The following is a 27,911-nucleotide window of genomic DNA, read 5'->3' as shown; positions in this document are numbered from 1 at the left end:
GCATTGTCTCTTCAAATAAGTTTTCAAAAACAAAACATTTTAACAACATACTTGATCACATTAATAAGATAAATGTTTCCAATATGGAAGTTAAATCTATTTATTGAGCGTGCTGGCATGGTTGGAGTCTACTTATTTTTCTACTTTCCTTGTAGCAGATGCTCATACATATTCATTCTAAAGCTTTCTGTGTTGAGCACATGAGCACGAAAGGCTTTTTTTTTTCCTTATTAAAGTGATAGAGTTTTACAAAGACGAGACTTTTCTACTTGCCCGTGGAGAAGGTTGGCCTAGGTTTAATAGACTGTAATTGTTTTGCAAGCTTTGTATACTTTTCCTGTTGCATAGCAACCATAATCGGCTGAATATCGGAAAGTGACCATGCTGAACGTAACAAAGTAGCAAGTTCTTTTTGAATTACAGTAGAACATAGCTGGTGAACTGGTGCATGGTTTCAACGGTTTATAGCACTGCAATAACTGTATGGGCTCTATAAATCTTTTGCAGGATTATGCTGATTTATCTCCTTGTAGTGTCTAATATATTTTCTAAAAGGTACCTGAGTATAGGTGGCTAATTGTCCACATATCCTCCTACATTTGCAATCAGTCTAGGGGGCACAGTAAGATATGTCTTGGATTAAAATATTTCTTAATCATTCATTTAAGGAGACAGGTTACATTGAACATTCTGGTGTATATTCATATATAGCTTTGAATAGGGTTGCATGATGCCTAAAATTTATGATGGTATTTTAAAACTTTTTGATAAGCATACAGTTTGACATTGTTAATTTTTTATTAATTTAAGACTGCATTGTAACGGTACACATACACAGGACTAGAGTCTCTTTGGGAAGATTCTGGAAGGAGGTGTCTGTGGACCTCTGAAACACAGCGGGAGATGCCGGCACCCAAGACCGGAGTCTAAGTGGCACCTGGTCTTCACCATAGCCCGCCACCAAGCTGGATGGTCTTGCTTTGGCGATTTGCCACCAGGTCGTTCCACGGGTGCGACTAGGCCCGCAGTGGCAGCCAGGGAAGCAGGGGGTGTAGGACACAGTCTGAGCGCTGCAACACAGGACACAGGAGCTTCTGGAAATGCTGGAGACACAGGACATAGGTGCATCAGTGAATGCTGGAGACACAGGACACAAGAGCGTCTGGGAACACTGGAGACTATCTAACGCCTCTTCTGGAACAGCTTAGGGAAGCTTGGTACGGAAACCATGGACGTTTCTCAGGGCTTTCTCTTCCAGGAACAAAGTTGAAGCAATGCTGAAGATCCGACGAGGCAGCGCCGGAATATAAGGGTGAGCCGGATTAGCCAACGCCAATCAGGAGGACGCTGGCCCTTTAAGGGTATGAGAGCTGGCGCGTACGCGCCCAAGTGAGCAGGGACGCGCACGGCCTAGTCGGGCAGCAAGCATGCGGCATAGTCGGGAAGCAGGAGCGTTGGAGAGGTGAGTCCGGCCGCGTCGCAGGGATCGTGGGTGCGGCCGTGAAATGCATAATGGCATTGTTTACCACTAGGTTATAAAGGTGTAATGCCTGGAGTGTCCAGTGGGGGTTAACGGTTGATGTCTCTGTTCCTATCACATATCAAGAATTGGGCTTCTACTGTTGGTATCAAATCCTGATATCATTGTCATTCTCGTTTTCTAAGAAAAGATACCCACTTCATTATACCCTCTGAATGACATATACTTGCCTTATGTGTCCCCCTTCTGAGACTGTACCTACCACTGGCCTTCCTCATACTTCACCCAACTCTGGCCTTAGTGATAGAATAGGGTCCATCAGTAAAATCTTTTTATGGGGCCCACTCCTGTGCAGCTACATGCATATATTAACCTGATATCCATTAGCAAATTCCCAAAACATAGCTGACCCTTACCTTGCTTTCTAGCCCTTGCCTTGGTTTTAGATACTCGTGTCAGTAACCTGCTGCCTGGCCTTTGGCTTTTTTCTTAGCCTGTCCTCGATCTGTGAGCTTAGGGGGCCCACTAAGCTCAGGGACCCAATAGTGGATTCACTTGTGGACCAGTCCAAGCCTGATTGGCATTCTTCATATTGCAAATAACAGTGGCACTCTTTGGAGTTTTGACCCTGTTCTGCTAATGACCCAGTCCCTCCACATATGTATCTCCTCTAATGTAGTTCCTGTCACTATAGTGTTTAACAATGGTCATTGTTGTTAATATTTTAGAAATTCTGAATAATAATAGACTCCACTTTGCACAAGGCAATTCCATTCTCTTATGTTTGGTACGCCTTATATTTTCTTTGCAGTAGCATATACTTTATGAAGATTTGACAGGAAATAAACCGGTGATTTGTGTTACTATTGACATAAGAATGTGCAGTGTGTAGTTAATTAGATCTATTTATAAGATACGTTGTGATACACATGAACAGATGTCTTTTCAAAGCAGTGAACTCCAGCGCTGCTCCTCTCTGCTCCATCTCCATAGCGTTAGATTTTAAAATTAAAACTATGCTGTTCTAAACTGTTCTCCAAAAAATTGTCTGAAATTTTGACAGTTCCCAAACTAGGTCCTAGAAAAAAAATACTTTTATACAAAATACAAAAAATGCACACTTTTTTGGGGAAGAGGGCACTGCTCAAATGCATTTGTATGGAATAAAGTTGCCCATAATTAACATGAAAGATTTCTTTGAAATATAATATATAAAATGAGATCTGCGACGTCATGATGGCTTGCATTAATGGTATGTAGTAGAGTTGTCTGTGGCTAACCCACAACTTTATACTTTTCCATTATTGGTGGCCAATGAACTCCAGTCCAGCATGGTACCTCCCACCACTGCCGCCTCCGGTTGGTATACAGAGGATTAGCACTGAAATTGTGTTGTCAACATGCACACAGTCTGCATATATGGTTTGCAATTGACTCCAGCGGTTGCACACTGGTGATGTGACGTTACCAGCAGTGGCAGTACGTAAAAGGAGGTGCCACGCTGGAGCGGAGCCAAGGACAATATTCGTTCTTTTGTTTTTTAAACCATCCAAGGCCATTATTTCATTATTTTCATTATATCAATTATTATTGATCCTGAACAACCCCTTATGCTGCAGATTATAATCTTATTTTTTATTATAACATGTACATGGAATATGTATAAATCCATTTTGTAGGTCACAATTGGCAAACACAAAGCCGTGGGCTGAATGTGGCCAACCACTTCATCTTTATATAACCTCATTATTCACTGCATATAAAAACTTGATTCAGGTTTCAGCACCACAACAGTCTGTGCTGGCTCTTTACTGAAGCTCATACAGTACTTAGTAGAGAGGAGAATCTTACAGCCATGGGAGATGCATTTATGGAGAGGAGAATGTCTCTGCCACATGTGCACACAGTGTGGATCTTCATCCAGGAAAACTGTGTTGAAAACCATTGTCAAAAAAGAGCAAACAAATTTACTTTATTGTTGTCATAATTGACTTAAAACAGATTGAATAAGTTGCAGAAAACTTGTGGATGAGAAAATATGCACAGCATGTTACTTTCCATCACAAAAAATATACACCACTAAAGGGATTTGCCCCTGAAAGCAAGTGGTCAAATTTTTATCCACTAGTGATATTTACACAATAAAGATCATTTTTAACACCATTACTTTACAATTTTACTCAGTTTTACTGCAGTTTTAGCTCCTATCACTCAGTGATGATCAGTCACTCTCCAAGCAGATACTTCATGATCCCATGATAATGTGCTTAGATTATCAGGGTACAGGTTTATCTACACTTCTGAACATTCACTAGTATCTGACACATAGCGCCAGCGTATGATAAATATCCCCCATAGAATCTGTCACACATTGATAAATGTGGGCCATTGACACTCTCAGCCCTGCTAACTCGCCTAATCAATAAAACACAAAGTCAGCTGTGCTCTCTCATCTAATGAAAAAACCATGCAGTCAGCTCTGCTAAAAAAAACCCTTATATTGTCTGTGGATTGTAGAGTAAGCCTCTGCACGATGCTGCTTGCCGGCAGGAAGTGCCTGTGTCTTAGCTGGTCTTGTAATGCAGGAGGAGAGGGGCAGAAGACAGAGAGCACTGCAGTGTGCAGTCAACAGAAGCTATTCATGAGAAGAATCCAAACATATTCAGAAGATTTACAGTCGTATCCAGGGACAACCAAAATTGTATACACCAGGACTGATTGAGACAAGTTGGGAGTATATGTGTGAAATGCTGTATTTTTAGAGAATGTGTTATTTTGTTATCCTGGGTATGATTAAGGATCTTGTCTTTATGGTAATATCCCTTTAATCCCTTTCACCAGCAATTGTACTGTATTACATGGCTGATTTTCTGCACAAAATTCCATGCATAATATGCATTGCATCCAGCTGGCCTCAGAGTCTATAACTGTATAAAAGCTTGCCGGACTGTTAAGCAGCTGATACATTTGTACAGTCTCACTATTACAATCAACCATAAGGCTGATGTGACCCTGGGTGAAAATGAGTTTGACATTGCTGCTCTTTGCTGGTTAGCTGCAGAGAATTCTTCTTCATTTACCATTGCAGTTCAATCTGCCCCCCACCATAATGATGTAGTAACACTATTGACAGCACTTGGATACAAGTGGCAAGAAAATGAAGTAAGATTTTCTGCAAGCATCATTTTATAGAATTTGACATCTCAATTAATTTGTATATATGTAAATGGGGTGTGTAACTTATTGACTATAATAATGACTGACGTTTTATAAAGATAAAAGAATCAGGTTGGTAAAAATCAAGCACATTTGATTCACAAATATATTTCTGCTAGCTTTAGATATCTAATGCTGTTTGCCAAGCTGGCACCTGAATTTCTTTTAAATCAAGGGAAAGTCATTCAATTATGGTCGGCAGAAAGCGCCTTTCCCTCACGTTCTGTGGGGAGGTCATTAAGTTGTATTTGACACGGCTCCTTGTGGTGAGAATAAAAGAAGCTACGTCAGTGTAGAATATAATTACCCTTTAGGGGCTTTTTGTCAGTCTCCTGACTGCAAAACTCTTGCATAAAACCTGTTGCTTTTAAAGAGACGCACATGTAATGCTTCTGATTTCTTTTTTTTTTTTAAGGCTAATATTCTCTGACATAAGTTGCTATTTCTATAATCCACATTGCTAAAAGCCTAGAAGTTACAAAAGATAACATGATACTATTCTGTATTTTGTAGTTGTTCACCATTAGAAATGATAGATTATACTATTCTATATTGTCAATATATTCTTTCTAGCAAATATTGGTAGAAAATTATATTTTCAATTGATTTAGTGTATTAAATATAAAAATAGGAATGTTTACAAACAGCCTTCACTAAAATATTCTGTCATTTTATTTTCAAAGCTGTTATGCCAATCCATCAGTTTCTATGGTTGTGCATTAAGAACACACCCTGGTGGGACCAATATAATACATTTAAGTGATGGCCAGTTTATCCTCTGCCCATTTCTAAGCACAGACATACACCTTCAATAGATATTGGCCAATTGAGCATGACCTCTTACTTTCCTCATACACGTATATGTGTACATAAAAAACAATAAGCCAACACTAGACACTCATAGCAGTATCTTGGCTTGTGTAATTACAGTTTATTCTTCAGCGTCATCTATCAGGTTACTGTCAGGACAACCCCAAATATAAATCAGTAATCAGTCTCTTGGCTGAATGTGTTCTGCTTCGTATGGGGGCCTCTACACTACTTGACTAATACAAAAGCAGAATGGGATAAATAAGAACACTATAATGTATCACTGAATAAAACTGATTCAAAACAATTATTAGCGTTTGTGACATTGTATAGTGTCACAGTGTAAGTAAACTTATATATACATATATAGTATATTTTTTTATATATTTTAATTTAGTTACCACTTTCTTCTACTTTTCTTCTTCTACTGTTTTTTTAAATCCCGCATTTCAAAAGCCATATTTTTATTATTGCATTTAAAGAGAAATATAAGGAATTTGGTGTATTATTTGTTTGCATCATATTGTACTCTGATCCTTGTACTGGGAAGCTGGTAAAAAATTCTACTGAAATTGACAAAAAAACAGTTTTCATGGCTTTCACTGTGCACTCCAAATGACTTATCCCCTTAAATATGATCACGAGGTAGACCAAATGGAAAAATTTTTTGTTTTAACAATGTAAATCTTTGCATCATATTTTGACACCAAGTGTTTTTAAAGTTGTGCTAACTGCCTCATTTGTTGTACGCTCTCCCGGAAATTTGGTCAGTTTTCAGGTTGTCCACACAGTTGCACCTATATTTTTTTGGATGCACTTTGCTTCATACTGTTGTGACACAATTGTGTCGCGATGCTGTTATAAATGCAGAGCAAACTAGGAACACACGTTGCCCAGTTAAGTTTTTTGAATGTTTATTTACACCAAACCACACACCCAGTACACAAATATAAAAAATAATTTATGAAACCTTCCGGACAGAAACCTTTCTGCTCCTTCCAAAAATCAAAACCGTCGATAACAGAAAATGGCACTAGTGAGAAATCAACATCTTTCTCTTATAGTCTTGCCCTTTTTTTTGAGTCCGGAAAGAAGAATGATGACTACAATGTATTTTGAGGTAGGGACGGATCTATAAAAGGTGGAAAGTAAGGATTACAACGTTGTGTGCTCCTGGGCTGTTTTGAACAAAACGCTTGTCGGCATGTTCCAGGAATTACCTTTTGACCTATTTGTATCATTTAGCTGCTAAAGGGTTACTGAGGAGGAACATTAAGGTGTTTATTGGGATTGTACAGATCATTTTTCTGTATATTGCCTATTACTATGATATGTTACCCACTACTAATCAGACATGTCTTCCCACCTCTTTCACTTCTGATGTTGGGAAATAAAAGAAACCCCTGTGTCACAATGCATGTCACTGGTGTCACTGCTTTTCAACTTGTCTATTATTAAGAATTTTTTTTTTTTTTTTGCATAAAGATTAATTTCCATGGAATTGCATTGTATCAATAAAATAATCATTATAATATACAATTCCACAGTTTTCTTTTTGTAGTTGATACCATTTATGCTATTTATGTAGATTAACACAACAGCATTTCTGAAACTGTATTCCGTTGTGTAATTTTAGTTGTTTTTGTTTTCATCCATAAGCTGGAAATATAGACACCACATAAATATCGCTAGATAATAGCAAATGCCCACTGTTCACCTATTTATGGCCTTCCCCATAATAGCAAATGATTGTATGCTAGAATTAATGTAGCATTCTGGGAACAAAAACTATGGAACATTATTTTACCTGCTCTCAGTCTGCATGATAATAGCAGCACTTCTGCCTCTAATACCACATGATTGTTCTCCTGGAATTCACCAGATTGTAGCAAAATATAATGAAATCAATAGGCAAATATACAAAAATGCTCTGAGAGTAGAGCTAGAACTACTGTGGTACATGGGGGATTAAAACAAGTGAAAGTAAGCCTAGGATGAATATTTTGAAATCTTGCTGATGGATATGGTGCCTCTTTACGTCTTCTCACAAATGTGTTCAACCTCTTGAGTGGTTACTTTACAACAGTATTGTGCAGTTATAAATAGTGGCACATGTATGTACACCATATATTTTGTGCATTTTATGACTTGGCAAAGCCACATCCTGTTTTTAGGTCATTTTTAAAAAAGGTTCTTTGGCTTGGCTTGAACTTGACTTTTAGATCTGATTGGATATGCATAGTTGTCTTCCTTTATACCAATTCTTCAGGCATGATGCTTATCTTCATGCTTTATTAGTTGTTACAGTTAATAGATTTTAGAGTATGTGCTATTCAGCTACAAACTCCAATATATGTTACCTTTGGGTAAAATACAACTAACCCACTCCTCGTTTAGTGATAGTCTTATTAAAACTTCTAGTTCTAGACACTGGCTAATTAACACATTTCCTGTCATTGGTAGCATAGTATAATTAGCACCTTCTCTTCTACTCCTACTATTAGGTCAATTAACTATAACTTTGGTACAGGTGGTGTGGACTAATTAAATTTTTCAATTTTTTTCCATTAGTGACAGAGGTCTAAGGAATCCTTGTCATGTTCTATCAAACAGTATGTAATGCTCGCTCTTACGCTGTCAGATAGTAATACGTGAGATGTGGCACGTTTAGAACTAATATGGCCGCTAGAACAAGAACCACTACAAGGGATATCCAGAAAATGTAATTTTATCTGTTTGGAAAAGTGTAATCTAAAATAAAACAGAATGTTATTAGCCTTGCCAATACACACATTTCAAGATCTGAAACAAATTGTCCTGTGAGAAACAGAAGTGGGCATTGGGGGGATTGGAAAACTTTTTATGCTTATAACACAATTCTTCTGTTCAAAGAAGCATAAGAGCTACAAAAATTCATTACACTATTTGTAAGAAGGGTTGGATTTAGAGAAACAGCAGAAACTCTAGGTAACATGCCATTTTCCCATAATACACAGGTACCACTTCTTTTCTTCGTTCCCAAATCATAGCAGTAAAATACCACTGGCATCCACTACCACTGGTAGCCAGAATCACGCTGCATACAATAGAGGGGACAGCTCTAGGGCTGTACACAGCATAGAGGGACAGGCTGCCTCTTAGATAGGGGTTCCCCTTTGGAGAGCCAGGTAAAGGAGCTACTCCCTTTGTTAATTATGAGCACTGCAAAAGCTATCCCCAACATATCTATAGGGTTCTGTATTGCTTATTCTGTTGATGGATGCCCCTTGTTTCCCCCAAGTCCCCTTTTTTTTATTACCAATCTACCTTTAATATATCTTTTTAGAAGTATACTGCTTGGAGTATTGAATTATTTTAAATGAGGTGGAGCTTCAGTTTTTTTTATCCGGAGTAGAGACCAACTAATGCACAAATAGTTCTGCAGCATTTTCTTTTTTCAGCTTCCCCACCTTTCCCCTTTTCTAACATAGGAATTTGTTCATAAATTGCCAACCAGGCGTTACCATTTTCCTTATCCAAGAGGTATGAATCTACCAGCACTGATTGTATTCTACTATTATTGTATAATATACTATCGGTAACACTAAGGTGTCGGTGTTTTCATATATTTCTAAGAGAAAATGCAGAAGAGCTCCACAACGCAGGGATATTAAAAAAGATGCCCAGGAATTGTTATATTCAGGTATTTACCAAACAGACATGTTAGGAGAAGTGACAGGTCCTCTTTAATTAGAACTCTAATCCCTCATTTCCCCTGTGGTAGCTTTGTTTGAGAATTAAACACTTCCTGCCAGGTTAAAGCGGACAACCCCTTCAATGTATTCGTTATAACAATGAAAAAAAATTGCAGTAATTGGTTAATTACAGTTTAGAAAATCTAATTAGAAAATACTTAAAAATTTGGACTTTTAACAGTAGAAAAAAAATAACTTTTCTGCTACATAATTTAGCCATGATTATGTGATAAAAATGAAGGCTAAAAGTGTTATAATGTTTGCTGGGAATTGCTGCCATTCAATGAATGTTAACACGCTCACCCTGAATTGTAGGAACCAGTTTTTTAATTATTTCAAGCGAAAAGATGGCAAGTATTGATGGTAACTAGGCTAATATGTTTAAATCTATCTAGCCGCTTTTAGCTGGCTGACCTATTACCTTTCCTTGGATGATGGAGAGTAAGTGAGCCTCTTGTTGTCAGGAGCAATGAGCTAATTATTTCTGTGATTTACTGTGGCAGCAGAGAATAAAGCCGCATTCTTGCTATTGTTTATATTAAAAATGGAGGTACATGGTAGCGTTGTATGGGAAATGAATGAACAGACCGCTTCTGCTTCTACTAATAATGTTTTTTTTTTAAACTGAAAAGATTTTTGTTGTTTGTTGGCTTTTGTTTGTTGGTTATTTCCATGAAGTAGCATTACTTTCTATCACAGGCACAGAAATGCTACATTCCAAAAGGAATAAAATAATCCACATTGAGCAAACGCTGTACATTCTCGCAATGGGCATAGTTTTATAAATAGTTTTTTCCCTTTACTGCTTGGCAACCGTTGGGAAAAAAAATAAATATATATTTCTTTTTTTCTATGTTGATTCTACGGAAAACTATGATATTTGGCATTCTTTACTGTAATACTACGGAGGCGGGGGGAGGGGGTATGTTCAGACACACGAAAGGATAAAATAAACAAAAAAAATTTAATGGCCCAGAATCCCCAAATTGTGATTTTTTTTTTTTTTTTAAAGGGGATGGCCACTAACACAGAAATTTACTGGGGTAAGTACAGGATCCTAGTAAGGTCACCCATATGGTACTTGTAAATAGCAGTGGGTCACATGACTTCCTAGCAGCAGAACTGCCCGTTGCCTTCAGGTGGATGTAAAATGGTGTGCAGTCATTACTGTATTCACACCCCCTCCATCATAGCTACACTCATGCACAAAGCAGTGAGAGAGCAGAGGATAGGACTCTTGCGGGTTACAGTTAAGTACAGTATTGGATATTTTTTCATTCCAATTCTTTAGCTGTGGCATAGTTGGGGACAGCTACTTTAGGGTGAGAGAGACATTTGTCATATCCTTCTTGCTATTTAACACAAATTGATAGTGAAACATGAACTGAGTTTCATTTACCAAAACAGAAAGTGTTGGACAGACCGCAGTCTTAACCTAAATTTACCAATTACTTTAATCAAGTTACAAATCAAGGAATACTTGAGTACAGCGGATGATGATCACATTAAAGAGAAAAGAAAGCGTTGCGTTCTCCGTGTGATTATATATACTGTCCATTTAGTGGAGCTAAAGACTTTTCGGCTTTCAGAAATGGAAGTCTGTATGCTTACATGTGTCCAACTTTGTCATCTAAAGCAAAGTAGTATGATGCTGAAACTGTGTGTATGTGCTCCAAATTATAGTCTGCTCGGTAGTTCAATTTGACAGGTAGGTACACGAGTTAAGTGGTTAAAAATAACCATCTGTGCTCTTCACATCTTTCCTCCAATTATAGTGATAAATTATACTCTTAGTAAGTGGAGTAAGAAGAGTAAGAAATGTTTATGACTAAGTTGGGTCATGGCCACCAAGGCTCAGGAAGTCATATTAAATGAAACAATAAGGCATTTTAAAGGCACAATAGATTAGGTACATTGATTAGGCTATTTTTTTTTCATTAGGTTTTTTTTTTTTTTTTTGATGTTTGACAATTATTATTTTTTAAAGGAGGCTTTACTTCATAAGACTAAGACAAGACTAAACACCACACATTTTGCATTGTTTACATGCAAAACATGTGCTGGTTTCCAATCGCTTGCGTTTCAGTGGAAACAAACATGCGCTTGGCACAAACACCTCCCCATTCTAGGTGTATTGCATTTCAAAACGCAATATAAGCTGAACGCTTCACCCCACTCTTGGCTCTGTAATAAACCATCAATTGCTTATTCAGTAGGGGTCTTATTTGATGCAGTCATATAGTTCTCATCACAGACAAGACATAAATGTTTACAATAGAAGATAAGACCTCTATAGAAAACACCATCATTGTATTTGCCAATGACAATAGATGATGTCACAGCTTGTCTATTACTTGTAGTGAGCATGTCTAGAAAACCTTCCAATGTTTTTGTGTTTCAAAATCAAGTATAAGCGGTAAGCTAGCGCAACTGCTACCTGAAGCTTGCAAAATGTAATTCTTTATGCAAAATATAGATTGTGAATTTTCTAAAAAAAACATAATTAACAGAGAACTTTGCTTGAAAAATACGTAATTTTCCCCTTTAATGTACCTGCCACATTCATTAAATAGTAGATAGTAGGTGCAAAAATGAAGACTTTAAGAACCAGTTAGCTCCTGGCATAAGGTAGATTGTTTAATTTTTTTTTTTGTATTAGCCAGAAAGTGTCATTGACATAAATGGAGCACAACTTTAAAAAACTCAGTAGTAATTTTTAAGAAACTTTGACACCTGGGAATTGCCTTGTCCTACATTAGATTTGACTTCCACTGTTCGATTGACTTCCATGGTGGCTTTTCATCATAAGCCTCCAGTACGTACTTATTGTAATGGTTAGTCAAAAAGTGCAAGCTGTGTAAGTATATGAACTATTTCAATGTTACTTGTGTGTAGAATTGCTCTTGCTGTTGTAATTGCTACATTTTATTTTTTGTGTGGTGTGTTTGCGGGATACTGTTAGTGACTCCTCTCCCATACAACTCTGGCACTTTTAGATGCGGCTGAAAAACAATCTAGATGACGTTACAGCAGCAGGAGCATGCCAAGACCATGCCATTGAGACACACAGAAACTGGATTCAGCATGGAGGTGACATGTTCATTTTGAGGAAGGGGTTGGAAGGATGTGAAGTGGGGAGTAAGTGGTTTGCTGGTTATATTTTACCATTAGTAATTATATTTTCAGGCCTATAGGAAAAGATGTTTAAATTTGATTAGGTAGTTGTCTATTACGGTGATCGTATTTACTTCTGAGAAATCATTTCCAGATTATTATCGTTATTAAAAGGTATAGATTTTATGCACATTTGGGCTGATTTATCAAGCTGCCTAAGAGTAATAACGTGCTTAGTTGTCCATGGCAACCAATAACAGTTCCCCTTTTAAAATATTCATGAGCACTGATAAAATGAAAGCTGAGCTGTAATTGGTTGCCATGGGCAACTAAGCACATTCTTACTTTTAGGCAGCTTAATAAATCTGCCCCATTAAGTAATAATTTACATACCTTTACGTAACCAAGATTTGCTGGCATAATAACTTATTCAATAGAATACATTGTCTCGATAATGCAGGCAATCCCCGGGCTACGTACAAGATAGGTTCTGTAGGTTTGTTATTAAGTTGAATTTGTATGTAAGTTTGAACTGTATATTTTATAATTGTAACCACAGCCATTATTGGATCTTAAAACTGTTGGATTGTCGTAAGAACCAGGAGTAACAATAAAGCTTTATTGCAGACACCTGTGATAATTGTTATAGCTATTTATTCTAGCATAAGGCTAAAGTACAGTAAATTGCCAACATCCAGAGGTCCGTTTGTTACTAGGGGTCGTCTGTAAGTCGGGTGTTCTTAAGTAGGGGACTGCCTGTATTGGGAAAAAGGATGATACCAGCTTAACGCAATTGTAGAGAAGTATATGAGTAGTAGGTATACCTCAGCACAGATACTGGGCTGTGTCCAGGTATCAATGCAAGCAAAAATCCTCAAGAGCATTTCCAGCATGATAAATATAAAACTCCAAAAATGTATTACAAAAGAGGATTAGACATTAAGAAACTCCATTAACGCATTTCGAACACAACAGAGTTCCTAGCCATAATGAAACGCGTTAGTAAAGTTTCCTTCCATGTGCACGTTTTTAATCCCCTTTTTGTAATATGTTTTTGGGCTAATACATTTTGGCTTTTGGACCTATCTGGCTAGAACTACTCTTTTTGTGGATTTTCAATAATCTATAAAGAGATGTGATGAGACACTCTGACATGGTTATAATCTTTATAACTATTGCCATGCCCGGAAGCAAATTAGATGTGCAGTGTGTATTTTATTGCTTGATAGACATAATATAGAACAAATGTCAATAACGAAGGCAATCTACACACAGAACAAACAGGTACTCATTAGTATTAGGTATAAATACTCTTGACATTCATACTTCTGTATACTATAACTAATCTGTGAAATCTCACTCAATGTCACAATTTTTCTTTAACCACTTCCTGACTGTTCCATGTACTGTTCCATTTACATATACAGTAGCTATACAGAACTTCTGTATATTTATGATCCAACTTACCCCAGTAGTCATGTGCTTACTATTGAAGAAGGCACAACATTGGCTGTAAGGCCTAGTTCACACATGTATTTGGACCTCGATTATTATTTTCCATCATTAAAATTATATTAAAGTCTAATATATCTATGAATTTCAAAGAACTTTTTATGGCTTCCACAAGCATCTGTTCTGTTAGGGCTTCTCTTATTTTAGTGGAAGATTGAATGGGACCTGTATCGCTATTTTTTCCCTTTCAAGTAACAGAAGCTTATTCGAAGTGGTGCAAACGGATACTTACCGAAGCCATTAAAAGTTCATTGAAATAAATGGACATTTTAATGTTTCCAATAGACTTCTGTTATTGTTGTTTTGGTGTCGGAAGATAATAATAGAGCCTTATCTTGCAAAAAACAAGCCCTCATAAAGTCAAATAGATAAAAAAATAAAAATAAATATATGTAGTGAGACAATTATCTCCCAGCTCTCCGTTTACAGACATTAACCTAAACCACATCAGTCTATTTTACATCTTTTAGCTCCATAGCTATATGAGGGCTTGATTACGGTATGTTGGATGACTTGTGTTTTTGTAATTTTATTATATTTAGGGAGTGTGTGGAAAAAATAGATGATTGCATCAAAAAATAACATGCTTTACTTATTTTATATGTCAGTTACATTTTTATAGATGTTTTAGGCCATATAGTTAAAATAAAAAAACAACTTCTAGTTCTTATTGGTATAATTTTTATATTCTATCAGTTTTTAATCTTTTTTTTTTGTTTAGTTGTAAGTTGTATGAATTTAAAAAAGCTATATTGTTATGGTAATTTATTACAATGTCTATGTATGGGTTGCATAATGTGTTCATTTAATAGTTCAGGTATTTACAAATGTAGCAATACCAATTATGTATACTTTTTCTAAGGTTATAACTTTTTTTTATCTTGGTTTTTCCAATGGACTCCATTTTGTAGACATAAATTACTGATTGTTTTTTTTTCTATTTCTAAGAGTAAACAAAATCTGACCATAAGTTTTTGCTATTTTTAAAGTTTACCACATTGCTACAGCCTTTGACCGCTATTGTAACTATACTGTACATATATCATTCTGCTGACTTCTTCCTAGCCTGAGATGCAGCCTCGTATATCTATCAACCTTACTTATAAAATCATATTCAGCTCCGCCTGAAGTGGGCTGGCACTTTCTAGTTGTCATCTCAGCTAAGGGCACTGAGGCCAGAGCAGCTTTCCTTAAATTTCTATAATGCTGAGCTCTCCTCTACACCACTAGCAGATTATTACACACACATATACACCTATGCACTGTTAAACAGATAGACCTATAATCAAATACAGCCTTATGACTACCATACACAATACCTGCTGTAATGGATGTGTCAGCCAGGTGGTTCACCAGATGCCGTTATACTACCCACTTCCCAGGACAGTGGGGTAGAAAGTACAGAGAATGGAGGACACCCAGCACATTGCCTTCATCCTATTACTGTGCTGATACTATCCCCTTCTCTTTACTGACCTGAGTATAACCTATTAAACGCATATAGAGAAGTTGGAAGTGTTCAGGGAAGGCTTATGGATTATAATAGATTCTTTATTAAACTGAGCAGCTGCAGGGGGAGGAGGTTGACTTCGTTTACGAACGTGAGAGCAGAGTGTGGACAGAACAGACCTGGCAGAGCTGCTGCTTCCTGTAATCACCGAACAGAGACTAGAATTTGTTTAGTGCATAGCTCTGCCCCTTCACCCCTCTGTGACCCTTTTGTCTGTACACTGCATCTTATGTTCCCTCCTCTTTCACTCTATGGATTGTTCTTAGGAACCTCTTAGCAACCAGAATGCCAAGCTGATGAGAGGAATTTTAGCAGAGAAACAGCTGCAAAAAGGCAATGTAAGTTTATTGGAAAAATGTAGGGTTTCCGCTATTGCAGCTATAGCAAAAAAAAACTCTATAAACTTTACAGTTGTGTTTTTAATTTAACAATAAGGAAATATAAGGTCAAAAAATTAGGTCAAATAAGGACATTACTGGATATTTTGAAGTTTTATTAGTATTATTTTTGGATTCATATATTTCATTGATTTATGATTTTATTGTTTTTGCTTTTTTATTATTATAAATGTTTACTATGGACTATATAGCATGTTAATGTTCTATGGTTCACAACAAATAAAATATAATTTTTATGGTGAACTACCGTATGTACGTATAAGGCGACCCAAGTATAAGCCGAGGTACTTAATTTTAACACAAAAATCTTGGAAAATCTATTGACCTGAGTATAAGCCTAGGGGGGTAAATTAATTGGTCATAGCCTCCACCAAGTATAAAGGCTGCCAGCCCCTACCACCTAGTAGTAGATAGCCAGCAGCCCATTTCCCCAGTATATAGCCAGAAGCCAATGTACCCCAGTATATAGCCAGAAGCCAATGTACCCCAGTATATAGGCAGCAGCTGCCTAGTATATAGACAGCAGCCCCCTAGTATATAGACAGCAGCCCCCTAGTATATAGCCAGTAGCTCATGCCCTCTAGTATGTAGCCAGCAGCCGATGTCCCCCAGCCCCTGCCCCCTAGTATATAGCCATCAGACCCCTAGTATTTATGCAGTGCCTGCCTCCTACTATATAGCCAGAAGCCCCCTGCACCGGTTACGTCCATCCTATAGGAAAAAAAACCTCTCTACTCACTTCTCTGACACCCCCTGCTGGTCCTCTTCTGATGCTCCGGTTCTGGCCGCTTGCAGACATCATAGTGAATGCCAATGGCGCCGCACACACTATGTTGTCGGCAAGCGACTATCCTCATAGTGTGTGCAAAGCAGTGTGCAGGGACCTGAAGATGGAGCCGGAGCTTTAGAAGACAGAGTTTTTTTTTAAATAGACTTGAGTACAAACCGAGTTTTTGTGCTGAAAAGCTCTGCTTGTACTCGAGTATATACGGTATTTAAATTAAAAGAAAAATCATTTTCTGTTTTTATTCAACACCTGTATTCATTCTTACTTTTTCCCTATATGGGAACTTCAAGGTAATTATTTTATCACTGCCGAAACTATTTGAAATGCTTAGTATTCCGCAACAGGTGTAATATGGCCAAAATAACCATGGAAGATGATGTATTGAATGATCTTGAAATTTATAAGTGTCCCCAGTGTCTGGGCACTGATGAGTAACCGCCTGGGCAATGTAACTGCAATACATATACCATTTCAGTCTTCTACTGTCTACTATTTTAATTGTTTACATTCAGCAGATACAAATATGTTCTAGCTATGTAATATACAAACAGATGAATTATACATAGCCAATTTTCATTATACCCCTTTAAATAAGTTTAATTATATGTCTGATTTCATGAAAATACATTGGGTAAAAACAAACGGCAATGACAATAAGTTTTAATTGTATTTCAAATCTTCCTAGAATAATAAGAATTGTATAAACCTCCTCCATTCTCTTCCTTTTGCCAATAGTATTCCATAGTCTGCTTTTCACTTTTTCTGACAATACATTCTTACAATACATCGTCTGTAATCCTCACACAACACGTTAGATTGAAGTTGTATGTCATTATGACTAGAATGTGGCCTATTCAAGCACAACCATGTGCTAAACAAAATAGAAAGGGTAAGTAGACACAATCCTTTTGTTTGCTCATAAATTATGAAAAAGCATGAAAGAAATGGTAAACCATTTAGACATAATTCAAGAAATATCTATGCTGCTGTTTTTGTCACTTTAAATATATTTTATTTTGTTTGCTATTGTAAACAATTCAAAATATATAAATATATATATATAATTTTGGGATCAAACATAATGGACACTACTTAACATTAAAGGGAATCTGTCACCACATTTTTCACAAATACTGCTAGTAGCAGGTTCCCACAGAGCCCTAGTAACAAACTGACACCCTTCTTTTAGCTATAAATTGTTTCCATTAGATACCCATATAATGAACTTTATAATTTTACCTGGTATACAGGGATATTTACAGTGAGTTGTGGTGGATGTGGCTTCATCAGGCCGACATCATAACAGGTCCCTTAGCCTCCTCTGGCTAAATCCAGTAGCTCATCCCTTTCTCAGCATTCAACAATAATATCATGTGTGCAGGGTAATCACTGGACCTTTAACCCCTAACATTAGCAAACTGTACCCCATGCATATATCTGATCAATGAAATCACAGCAGCCTGCATGGACTTGTACTACTTTAAATGTCTCCAAGCAGGCATGCTGTGATTTCTTTGATCAGATATATATGAATGGGGTACAGTTTGCTAATGTTTAGAGGCTGAAGGAGTAGTGATGATGTCAGCCCAATGAGGCTACACCCTCCCTTGACTTGCTAAAGATATCCCTGGATTCCAGGTAAAATTATAAAGTTGATTATATGGGGATCTGAGGGAGACCGTTTTTAGCTAAGAGAAGGGTGTCAGTTAGTTACTAGGGCTCTATAAGAACTTGCCACTAGCTGGATTTAGCCCTTTTTTCTCAAATATAGCTAGACAACTAACTGGGCAGGTCAAAAAGTAGATTAGAAATCCATCCCTTTTTTTGTAGATGTGAAAAAAGTGGATGATCTATAGACGTGAAAAAAAAATCAATCTGGATACAATATGAAAGCTGATATCACACGTCCTCATTTTTTGCGAAAGCGCAGCGGACTTGAGCCATGTGGAAAAAGTTAAGCATTTGCCTTCTTAACTGATTGACGTGCAAAGAGCAGAAACAAGACAACGACAAGCTGCTTTCCTTAATGAAGTATATTACAACGTTTACTGATATGACATGCTCTATTCATTTCTGAAATAAATGTAAAAATTGCTTCAAAAGTTTAGTTACAGTTCAAAAGAAGCATTCCCAGCAAAATAACTTTTTGTCATGTGACCATTAAGTGACATGACTTCTAGCATGTGGACAGGCACTTAGATTCTCTATTCATTCCTATTGGTATTAGAGCCTTAATGCGAGTGTAGTAGGAATTCATTCCGAAACTGGCTTCCTGTCATCACCTGATCTGCTTGAGTTAGATGATCGGTTGCTTAATGCACATATTGCACATATGGGAGTATTTCTTTATAACGGTGTTAAAAGAAAAGGGGTATGGTAACACATACTGCTTCTGGCACATAAAAAAGTATGCTTACACGTACAATACTTCTCAGTCCCATTACATGCTACAGACATATTTCAATGCGTAAATTGTTTGTGTCTGAATAGAGTCCGCCATTTCTTCCCTGTATAGGTTTCAGTCTTCATCCTGAGCTGTAATACACAGTATGTAGGACACATTCCCTTCAAGTACTCAGTAACCCAAGCACGTAGTAGAGATAGTAGCATATATTATTAGAATCATGTAGAACACCTTCTGGCTTTACCATATTATAAAGGATTTACCTGAAAACGTCATTCCTGGTTTCCATCCTTCTTTTCATGCCATGCACTATAATTATTACATGTCTATTTTAAATAATTGGCATCAAGTATGCATGCAAATTAACTGTCTTATTAAGATATTTTACTGATATTATATTTCATTTGAAGAGTAAAATTAGATATTTTTATTTTATTTGCATTTTTGTAATCTGAAGAAAAGTAAGTTTCCATGGTAATCATTTCATTTCAAATATTTTCAGCTTCTCAGATATAGTGGAGGTGAGCTCACATCCTTTTGACGAAACACATACCCTTAACGGCAAAATCCATACATAATCCAGAATTGTCAGTGTTTTACCTCATTTTAAAATGTATATTTTTAAATTTGGCATACAAATATAATTATTTTTATAAGTGTCTTGTATATACTTGTGTATAAGCCGAGTTTTTCAGCACAAAAAATACGCCAAAAAACCTCACCTTGGCTTATACACAAGTCTATAAAATATAAATGTATATACTTACCTTCCTACGCCCCCGATGATCCGGTCCCCGCGGCTACCCGGTGCTCTGGTCCCCGCGGCTCCCCGGTGCTCTGGCCAGATGCATCAGTTTTATCCTGAATAGATTGATAGTGGGGAAGGATTTAGGTGTTAATATTGATAATAGACTGAAATATAGCATGCAATGTCAGCCTACTTCATAAAAAGCCAACATATTGTCCAATATACAGAATTTTATGATTTGTGGAGAAGTATTATATCTTGAGTGCAATTCAGGGAATTTGCTGATCAGTGGCGGTCTCAGTGATGGGACCCCCCATAGATCAAGAGAACGGGGGTCAGTTGTACCCCTGTTGTACCTGAGATGATTAGAGCAGCCAGTCTCTAATGTTTCGGCTGCTCTATTCACATCTATGGTGCTGACGGATATAGCCGATGATACCTATGATCCTAATTTTAGGATCCATTTGATTTTTATGACAATTTTTTTCTCTCTGGATCACCTTGGGTATAATAGACTTCAGCCCACTATCAATTTTACCATAAATATACCCAGAATATGGATGACCTGTACGTTAAAGGCAATTTGACATGCCTGTTTTAGTCATAAGAAAATGATGACATTTTGCACACATTTAATAGAATAATGTGTTACTTCGTTTGACATGAGGTTTGCGTCACTAACCACATGGGCAACCCAAAATTGTTGTACCCAGTTCTCCCTACTTATTCATGTGATTCTGTTGCTAGCACTGTCAAAGGTAATAAGCTACAGATTAGCGCCTATAGGATATGTGACATGAAATGCACTCACTTTATTAACAAGATAACAGGCAGCCATATTTGTTACTTATTAATGTAATGCTTTTCCATAGCTGGATGCCCTGTGGCAGTGATTTGCCATAAATAGCCTCTTTATCCAGCGTTTCACCATGTCCATGTTTACAATACCAGCTGTCGGTGTAAGACCCTGAAGGAAGAAATGGCAAAGCTGAAATACATTGTCCTTATCAATTCACTAACCCTCACCTCAATAACAGAGAGCTGACAAGGCGATTATCAGGGTACAGCTTTATGTACACTTTTATTTAGCTTCTAAACATTAACTAGAGTCTGACACTTGGAAAGAGAGATAAGATAGATCAGAGATGATAAGATCCATGAGATGCAAATTACACATAACATTCTCAGCTCTTCTTTCACAGCCATTACATACTGTCATACATACTGTATGCTTCCCTTCTCCTCCCGTGGATAAAGACGTTATTTGTCTGTAATTTGCAGCTCTACTCTCCTCACAATGCTGCTGTTGTTTGCTGGTAGGAAGTCTCAGTGTGTGTCTGTGTGAGCTCGTCCTGGAATGCAAGGGTGGGAGCTAGAGGCAGAGAGGCGCTCAGCTCCTAAAGTCAGAAGATAAATAGTCGAATTCAGGGGTAACCAAAATTGTGTACACCAGGACTGATAGAGACAGGTTTGAATTATATCTGTGAAATGATGTATTTTAGTTAATAACATTGAATTAGAGAATGTGTTATTTTGTTATCCTGTGTATATTTAAGAATCTTGGCTTTTTTTAAGACAAAATTGCTCTTATCCAATTTTTTTTGTAATAAAAATGTTCAATACATTTATTACAACTGATTAGCATTGGAATATTTAACAGTTTATCACCAAACTGTCTTGCTCCTTGCTTATTTGTTTGGAGAAAGAAGGAGCTGGCATGTTAAAGGGGTTGTCCGCGTACATTAATTTTTTACTATCGGTCCCAGGGGGTTGTAAAGATGAATAAAGAACTTAGACTTTCCTCTGACCTTACCTCATCCCTGTCTTACTCCTTCCTCCCAATGTGGTTGGGAGCATACTTTTGTCATGGAGTCAGGAGTAAGAGCTACTTTTGAGTCTGTGTGCATGAAAAAAACTGGCTGCAGAATACAGTTATATGCTATCAGTTTTTCTAATCAACAGTGGAATTAAAATAGAGAATCCAGAAAGTGTTTGTGGAAAAAAAACAAAAAAAAAATTTGTCTTACGGATGTCGTGAATTCAGAACATATAGGACATGTGAATGTGTGAATAAGTTCTTGCAATTTTTGATGTACTCTCCAGAACCTTTCATGTACCACTTAGCTCTTTGGAGTGGCTTCTTCACAGTACAAGCAGGAAAGTTTGGAGTCCATAGCACCAGTGTAGGAATAACACTTTTATTATCACATCAGAACAAAAATAGCATTCCACGTAAGCAATGATTGTTTTTGCCATGGCACCTTCAGTCCTAGCATCGATCTCAGTAGTAACCACTTGGATGCTGAGGGCATTCTGGTCCCTATGACAGCCAGGAGCTTTCCAGAGGCTTCAATGAGTCTAATCCTGGATTTTATATTATTTTCTACGATATAGCAGTGTATATATTGGATAACTTCCTAGGACAGTGATGGGGAACCTATGGCACAGATGCCAGAGGTGGCACTCAAGCCATCTTTGTGGGCACCCAGGCCATCATTCCAGCACGGAGTTTGCTAGACTGGATGAGTAATGCATTGGTGGAAAGAAGGTGTGGACATGGCTGGATTTTTGTTGAAGCTCCTGCCTTGCAAAACTGGTCAAGAGAACACCCGAGTGAAGCTACAATGATAGCCTGAATCACCCTCCTCAAAACGCCAATACAATTGCAAGCAGTGGCAGAGCAGGAAGCAATACATTGGTGATTAAATTGCCATATTGACACTTTGTTATAAATAAGTGGGGTTTTGGCTGTAGTTTGGGCACTCGTCCTATAAAAGGTTCACCATCACTGCCCTAGGAACTTCTTTCTTTATTCTTTTGCTTTTTCTCTATATCGCAACCCCTAAATATTGGAATACAAAGTGATCAAAAAGTTCATACAGTTCTCACAATAGTATCAATGGAAACTTCAGTTTCTACCTCCAACAATGACAGGTAGCAATGGTTTGTAGTCAACTTATTAAGGTCTATGGTGTGTTTACTATTGTAATCCTGCGTATGACATAAATGAGGTGACTTCAGCATAGAAAACTCTTTCCAAACTAGTAAATTTCGGTCTATTATTTACCCATCTTCCATAGTGTAAATTGCAGGACATAGGCCTTTTTTAAATAAAAATCGAGTGCTCTGATGCATCTGGAGTACTGAAGAAATGTGCGTTTGATTGTCATTGGTTCTTATTCCTGAATCCTGTATGATGTAAAGATTCACAGTCCTTATATTATACTACAACTTCCAGGCCTGTGTGTTTCCATCTTTGTTATTGTGGCTGTTCCTGGACCTTGTATTAGATATCTCTACCCTGTTGTCAAATGTCACATTTGTTAAGCCTAAATGTGACTCATCTAAACTGGCGGCACATTTGCCATTTGATTTCCTAGTGGTTTCTGATGAATCTTATTGATTGTAGCTGTGTGGCAAAGCTTCTATATTTTGCTGGTGATTAAAATCCAATAGGAGAAGTGATAGAATGTGAGGTTTGGATGGCTGCAGCGGTTTCCCTTTTATTCATTCGCCATGTAACATCAGCATTTAGTAAATGCCTATTTATTAGGTCTGTTAACAAGCCTTGAAAGGGGTCTAGTCCTTATAACTAAATCACACTGCTCATTTTTACAATCCATAATTGTATATTATTCTTATAAAAGAGACTTTTTGCTTTTCTTTGGATATCAATGAAAATTAAAGGAAATCTACCACCAGAAGCAGAAATTGTAAACCAAGCACACTGACATACTGGTGTGCCCTCCTCTGGCAGTATCTGGTCTTCTTTTAGCTTCCTTCCTTAAAAGCTAGGCTTTTAAAATTATGCAAATAATCAAGACTAAGGGGTTCCACAGGTGTTAATGGAGCCTGGAGACTCATTTGCATAATGTTAAAGCCTTTTTGAAAATAAAGGCTTAGGAAGCTTATAGAAGAGTGGATCCTACCATAGGGGGCACACACACGAGTGTGTCAGTGTGCTTGTTTTACAATCCTTTATCCTGGTGGTATATGTTGTTTAATTTGTTGAATTTGCAAGTATTTGTAGGCATTTCCATCTATTTCTAGATGAATATAATTATTCTCCTGAATCCTTTAATACTTAAACTTGATACATAATGATTCAAGGTGGGGTGAGCAGTAGCCATCATAAATGGTAAAGCAAATGATGGTGATAAGAATGTGTCATTTGTTAAAGGGCTGCTGGGCCGAGGGGTATTATCAAGAGACCATACATACAAGTAGGTCGATGACTGAACAATCATAGGAGCAAACATAATTTCCACCAATATTACAACTTATTTGCATCCATATTTACATGATGTCTTTGCAAAGCCTGCAACAGCATGAGACATGAAGATTTAATAGTAAGGAGACCCTCGTTACCTGTAGGACATGAGCCTCTATTTGCTTCCTCTGGGGTCTTCGTTACAGCGAGAAAATAAGTTTTTAAAAATATTTAAATTCTCATGGTCCTGTCCGACGAGCGCCTCCTGGCTCCTCTGTGACCGAATTTATGTGCAGGCTTATTTTCATTAAGGGTCCTCCAGCTTCTTTCCTATACTCCCATGTGGTCCGGCGGTCCCTGGTCCATGTTATTTCTTCTTTGTTTTCCTGGCTGTCCTCCCTGTCTCTCTCCATGGAGGAACACGTGAACCACCTCTCATTCCCTGAAGCTGATATCCAGTCAATACTAGACATTGCACTGCTAAGCTGAGAAGCAGATCCCTATATGCAGCGTGTGGAAGGTTTGTGTTTAAAATCCTCCCGAAATAGTTGAATGATTTCACTTCCACATTTACTGTATTAGTAAAGGATGTACAACCAGTGACAGATTCCTATAGAGCTCTATTAACTGACTGAGGACATTGATCATTTATTTTTTTCTGTTCCTTCTTTCTCCTGCATTGAGCAGTATACACCATTAGGTTGTGCCCCCAACCTATATGTAAATCTTAAAGGGCACCTACCACCCCGATTCTACCTATAAAGGTAGAAGGGGTGGTAGGTGGATGGATGGGACGTGAGGATAGCCCTTTTTTGGGCTAATCCTCACGTCCCGGGTGTCTTTTAGAAAACTTTATTGTAGCTATATGCTAATTTTTTTATGCGGCTACTGGGGCGTGGAGTAGCCGGACATGAGGCTACTAGTCGCGGCTACTCCACGCCCCAGTAGCCACGTTGCTCCGCCTACCAGATAATCTTCGGCTGCGTGGCTCCGGGGCCGGAACTACTGCGCATGCGCAGTAGACGGGGAGCTGCGCGCCGAAGATTATCTGGTAGGCGGAGTAACGTAGCTACTGGGGCGTGGAGTAGCCGCGACTAGTAGCCTCCTGTCCGGCTACTCCACACCCCATTAGCCGCATAAAAAAATTAGCATATAGCTACAATAAAGTTTTCTAAGAGACACCCGGGACGTGAGGATTAGCCCAAAAAAAGGCTATCCTCCCGTCCCATCTATCCACCTACCACCCCTTCTACCTTTATAGGTAGAATCGGGGTGGTAGGTTCCCTTTAAAACCATGTTCTCGTAAAGGTCCCTTGTTGAGTCCTGTTAACTCTGTTGCCTGATTGTGAGGTCACTATGTACAAATATTCCTGATTTGTTTGGTTGGGATGAAGGATGTAATTTGGAGATTGTGTGAATTCACAGTAAACCTCTTCCAGTGTTTTCCTAAAGTCCATTAAGTAAATTCATTTTTCCAGTCGTGCCGTGCTATTGATCCCGGAGTGCAAAGTGTGATGTCTGAACAATAGCCTATCTTACATACTCATCTCTCACATAGAAATGCCGTGTTGGTGTCACCCACCACATGCACAAAATAACATCTATCCCAGACACACGAGGGTCTTTTACAAGCCACAGAGCAACCAGGTCAATCCAATCACTTTATCCAGAACGCCCTGGGCTGAAAAATGTTTATTGATTCAAAAGTAATTATGGTACATTTTTCAAGTCCTTGCCAAGTGTCTCTGTGCGCCATTGTTTTCCCATCAAGTTTGTGTTTTCAATGCTAAACTGCTTTGGTTTGGTGACATATTTAATAATCGGCTCCTTTGTGAGTATATGTTTAGAGTCAGCGTGATATTCCCTTTGTCAGCGGCAGGTCCATTCGATACTTATTGCTTGTTTTGAATGTCTTTAATTATTTTAAGCCTTGGTTTGATTTCTGAGAGACAAATGGAATAATACAGTGAAACCCTTTCTTTCGCAGCATAGTGGCTGTCAAAATGCTGTAAATAATGAAGGTGTAGTTAGCCTCGCACAAACATATGCTACAAGACACCTTTCGGTATAGTAATTTAGGTCAAATTGGAGTCATTTGGGGGGTTGTAGTCAAACTAATTATTACATGTTCGGTTAATTACCATATATTGTTCTGTTCTGCAGTAGAGAGGAGGAAAAAGGACAACAAGAATTTGGGCTTCAAGTGCAGAATAAAAATCACTGTTCTTTAACCCCTTATTAATTTACTTTCTAACACAAAATAATGTCTAGTTGAATATGTATATAATATTTTATTTGCTCCATGTGTGCTAATTGAAGTCTTTGAAGAGGTTGTCCAAGAGTCTAGAATTCTGGCAAATGCCTTGGGATGTGGGAAGGGGCAACCATTATAATAAAGTGTACCTATCCTGCTCTGGCTTATGATTCCAGAACTACAGCGGTCTCTTTGTCTTTGACACTGATGACTCCAGGATGTCACTTCTTCTGCACCACGGATGATGCCACAGAGTCGTGTCACCAGTGCCAAAGACTGTGAGACCGCTGTGATGCTACAACAGCGATTTAAAGCAGGGTAAGTATACTTTGGTCTACCTTTCTCTGGTCCCTAGAAGATCCTTTTGAATATTGAAGGAATAACTTTAGAATAAGTCCTTCATTTTTAGACGACCCCTACTGATTGGCTGCTACACTCTCTGTATAAATAAGTTTACAGAGCAAAAGAGAGACGGCTTCCTGTATTGTATAGTGGTCGTGCAATACTGCCGTTTCTCAGTTTCGCATCTTCCAGCTCTGGGCACTGAGCAGTGGCCACAGCCATTGATGAGTGGGAACTTTTTGAATCTAAACCTGCTGATATAATCATAAAAACATGAACATAAGCCAAGGCCAACAGTATCTAGGGTTTTACAGAAGTCCTACTCGTAATAAACACTATCCACATGGGAGCACTATTTTTATATTGCAATGGGTTCTGTATAACCATACTCATTACTTAGATTAGTAGAATAGCCCAAATAAGCTGAACCAACCACCAATTTACCCCCTTCATGACCTATCAACTGAAAAATACTTCTAACGTCTAATGGACTGAGCCCTCTCCATAGACAACGGGTATTAACTGTAGCACAGCCAACCTACAGCGGGGTCTCCCCCGCTCCACAGCTCCCCAAGCGCCACAACGGTCATAGAACCTTATTCACACCACCGCAAGCCCAGCAATTCGTGCCTGAAGAAGGTCTGATGTTATAAGACCGAAACGTTGCATTAATTTTGGATTGCCGATTCACTATAATAAAATATGCAGGTCAAGTCAAGGATTTATTGAGAGGTGTTGCAGCCTACTTGTGCACCCGTACCACCAACATTGAGTGACGTGTACTACTTCCACAACTGTATTATACAGCTGACACCTGCTGCAAACTGCTGCAATCAGTACCTAGGTCAAACCCGAGTCAGTGTCGCACATTGGTGCCAGTGATCAGTGACCGTGTGAAAAAAAGCATACAAGGCTTGATAAATACCCCCATCTTGTCAGCACAGTCTTAATAATGTGTGGAACATTGCAGCTCACCTTTACAGATAAAGTGAATGGAGCAAAGCTGAGGACTTTACATTAACTCTGAACAGGGGTGGCTCTGTTTTTGTAAGAAAGTAGACATGTTTCTTTCTAATCCTATACAGTCTGAAAATCATTGGCAATTTACCAAACCTGTTCAAATGGGAAATATCAAATCAGTCGTGGTTAAAGTCATAGGGCTTTTTTTCATATGCCCCTACTCCAAAAAGTAATTACTGTATAAGTTATTTTATTTTAAATGGTGATGGATTCCGGCTAAGGAGTTTAAGATCCATCAGATACATTTTTATGTATGCTAGTGATGATAACATATGTTAACTGTTTTCTTGCAAACTTATTTTTGGCATTGCACTCCTTCTGAACAGATGTGTAACATCGCAGCGGGAGAATTATCACAAATGGAAAGTGGCT

At 38.0% G+C, this 27,911-nt stretch overlaps 1 protein-coding gene across 10 annotated transcripts in view; it reads left to right on the top strand.

Annotated features, from left to right (window-relative positions):
* The window catches only part of RFX3 (regulatory factor X3), a 166,804-nt gene that overhangs the window by 47,776 nt on the left and 91,117 nt on the right, over positions 1 to 27,911 (top strand). For 5 of the 10 annotated variants that reach the window (XM_072151751.1, XM_072151726.1, XM_072151736.1 and 2 more), the window contains one exon: positions 12,237 to 12,378. The exons of 2 other annotated variants lie outside the window; for them this stretch is intronic. In XM_072151751.1, coding sequence (XP_072007852.1) covers positions 12,237 to 12,378 — 142 coding nt within the window. Of the gene's footprint in view, positions 1 to 12,236; positions 12,379 to 15,642; positions 15,715 to 27,911 lie in introns of those variants that run through there. 3 more of the 10 variants (XM_072151780.1, XM_072151787.1, XM_072151743.1) reach the window with 3 other exon arrangements.

Source organism: Engystomops pustulosus, chromosome 1 (assembly GCF_040894005.1).
Source record: "Engystomops pustulosus chromosome 1, aEngPut4.maternal, whole genome shotgun sequence".
NCBI classification, from domain to species: domain Eukaryota; kingdom Metazoa; phylum Chordata; class Amphibia; order Anura; family Leptodactylidae; genus Engystomops; species Engystomops pustulosus.
Note: the sequence above shows the minus strand (reverse complement) of the source record. Positions and strands in the feature narration are given on the sequence as shown.